The sequence below is a fragment of the Condylura cristata genome, unplaced genomic scaffold (genome assembly GCF_000260355.1).
Source record: "Condylura cristata isolate star-nosed mole 26May11 unplaced genomic scaffold, ConCri1.0 scaffold00026, whole genome shotgun sequence".
In the NCBI taxonomy this organism is placed as follows: domain Eukaryota; kingdom Metazoa; phylum Chordata; class Mammalia; order Eulipotyphla; family Talpidae; genus Condylura; species Condylura cristata.
In genome coordinates this window covers 1,316,019-1,317,960 of record NW_004567127.1, presented here as the reverse complement: position 1 = coordinate 1,317,960, position 1,942 = coordinate 1,316,019, and the positions used below count along the sequence as shown (strand labels likewise).

At 46.3% G+C, this 1,942-nt stretch overlaps 2 protein-coding genes across 2 annotated transcripts in view; one reads left to right on the top strand and one right to left on the bottom strand.

The window, feature by feature from the left end:
* LOC105854086 (myomegalin-like) overlaps nucleotides 1–748 on the bottom strand; it is a 13,887-nt gene extending 13,139 nt beyond the window's left edge. Inside the window, exon 1 of the mRNA XM_012730005.1 lies at nucleotides 743–748. Within this exon, the coding sequence (XP_012585459.1) occupies nucleotides 743–748 (6 nt within the window). The remainder of the gene's footprint in view (nucleotides 1–742) is intronic.
* A 580-nt stretch (nucleotides 749–1,328) lies between these two features.
* The window catches only part of LOC101622132 (high affinity immunoglobulin gamma Fc receptor I-like), an 18,609-nt gene continuing 17,995 nt past the window's right edge, over nucleotides 1,329–1,942 (top strand). Inside the window, exon 1 of the mRNA XM_004689460.2 lies at nucleotides 1,329–1,390. Within this exon, the coding sequence (XP_004689517.1) occupies nucleotides 1,329–1,390 (62 nt within the window). The remainder of the gene's footprint in view (nucleotides 1,391–1,942) is intronic.

The following is a 1,942-nucleotide window of genomic DNA, read 5'->3' as shown; positions in this document are numbered from 1 at the left end:
AAAAAAAATGTGTTTGTTTCTTGAATGTGAATAACGGGTATATAATGGGGGCTCATTTATAGATGTAGTAGATTTATTCCTCCTTCCACTCAGTCTCCTGGAGTTACCGAAAGAGCATTCAAACTGTTGCAGGGGAGCCGGGAGTGAACTGGTCTGCCTGTCTGTGGGTCCTCACCCTGCACTTAAAATGTAATTGCTCTGCAGGCATGCACAAAAGGGTCAATAATGGGTTTACTTACAAAAGGGGGAAGGGGAAAGGAACAACCCAGGGAAAGAAAGAGAGAGAGATACAAGGTAACTGGAATATTTTACCAGCTTGGCTAACTTGGAGCTCTAGGCACACACTGATAGCCCCCAGCAACACCGTCTGAGAGCCCTTACTGCTCCTGAGCGACTGTTGAAAAAACCACTCTCTATTTATCCCCAAAAGTCCCAGAATGCCGCTTAGCTCCACCCTTGGGTCCTCGCAGTTCTCTCCTTGGTACTGCTGGGAGTTGTAGTTTCTAATCACTAGAGTAGGGGTGGAGTCCAGAAAGCTGAAGTAGCGGTGGAGTCCACAAAACTGCAGAGTTCCTTTAGGACATCCTTCCCCTTCCCCTGAACAAAAGTAGGCTGTGATACAGCCCCGTGACAGCTAGGCCATGGAACCGATAGCGACTCCAGCACAGCAGCTGAGACTGTGGGTGTGACAGGCACACCAGGGGTGCTGGGTGACGCCTGGCTTTGCTTCATGCTTCCCCACCTCCATCGCGACGATGCGCCTGTTAAGTGTTGAGCAATACTGATTTGGAGTATTTGCCTCTCTCTGTGATGAAGTATTCTTTCTGTCTATGGTCAACTTTAAGGTACCAATGACAAGCCACTGAATATAGAGTTGGGGGAGGAAGCTAAGTGACACCCCGTGACATAGTGTTCCCCACACACCAGTGCAAAGGTCACACCACCTACAGTCATCAGGATGGCCGCTGTTGAAAACACGTGCACACAGAAAACAGCAAGTGTTGCTAAGGAGTTGGAGGAATGTAAACTCTTGGGCAATATTGGCAGGGTCATGACGACGCTATGGAAGACCATATGGCAGTTCCTCAAACGAAAAGTGAAAACCAGAGCTGCTAGTAGGATCTCAGTTTTATTTTTGAGTATATGCCCAAAGAAGTCAAGCAGCAATTCAGAGATACTTGTACACCCACCCGGCACTATTCACAATGGCCAAAAGTTGGAAGCAACCCTCTGTCCGTTGACAGAGCAATGGACAAACAGGATTTGGAATCTACAGACAAGGGAAGGTCATTTAGCTTTTGGAAAGGGAGGAAATGCTAAAACGTGTCATGGCGTGGATGCACCTTGAAGACATTCTGCTCAGTGAAAGAAGCCAGTCAGAAAAGGGCAGGTATGTTCTGAGACCACTGTGCAAGGTACTTAGTACAGTCAGATTCATCGATGTAAGAATAATGGTTACCAGGAGAACAACTTATTAACATTAAAAGGCCTTGCAGGAAAATCATTATGTGCTGAGATTATTCTTGTTATAGACCTGCTGCTGCTGCACCTACGAGGTCCATAGGCTTTGGCAGAGTATGAGAGATGAGGTGGTGTAAGAGAGCAAGCGAGAGAGTGTGACTTCCTGTTGGTTACTTACTCTGGAGAGCTCTAATTCAGGCGGCATACTAATTCATACTCTTGCCATTTATGGAGGGAAGAAAAGAGGAACTAATGCCTGGAATCTGTGAGTTCTTCCTCCCCTTGAGTAAGTTGCTTGGCACAGTTATTAGAGACTCACTTTAAGTCACCACAGAAATCAATTACAGTGACACAAATATCCTGGAAGTTTGGCTGAGGAACAGATGCGGAGACATTATGGCTTAACGCCAGTCGTATGATCTGTTACACCACCTGCTTACTTAAGTCAGAAGGAAACACCCCCTTTATTAGAATATCTTAG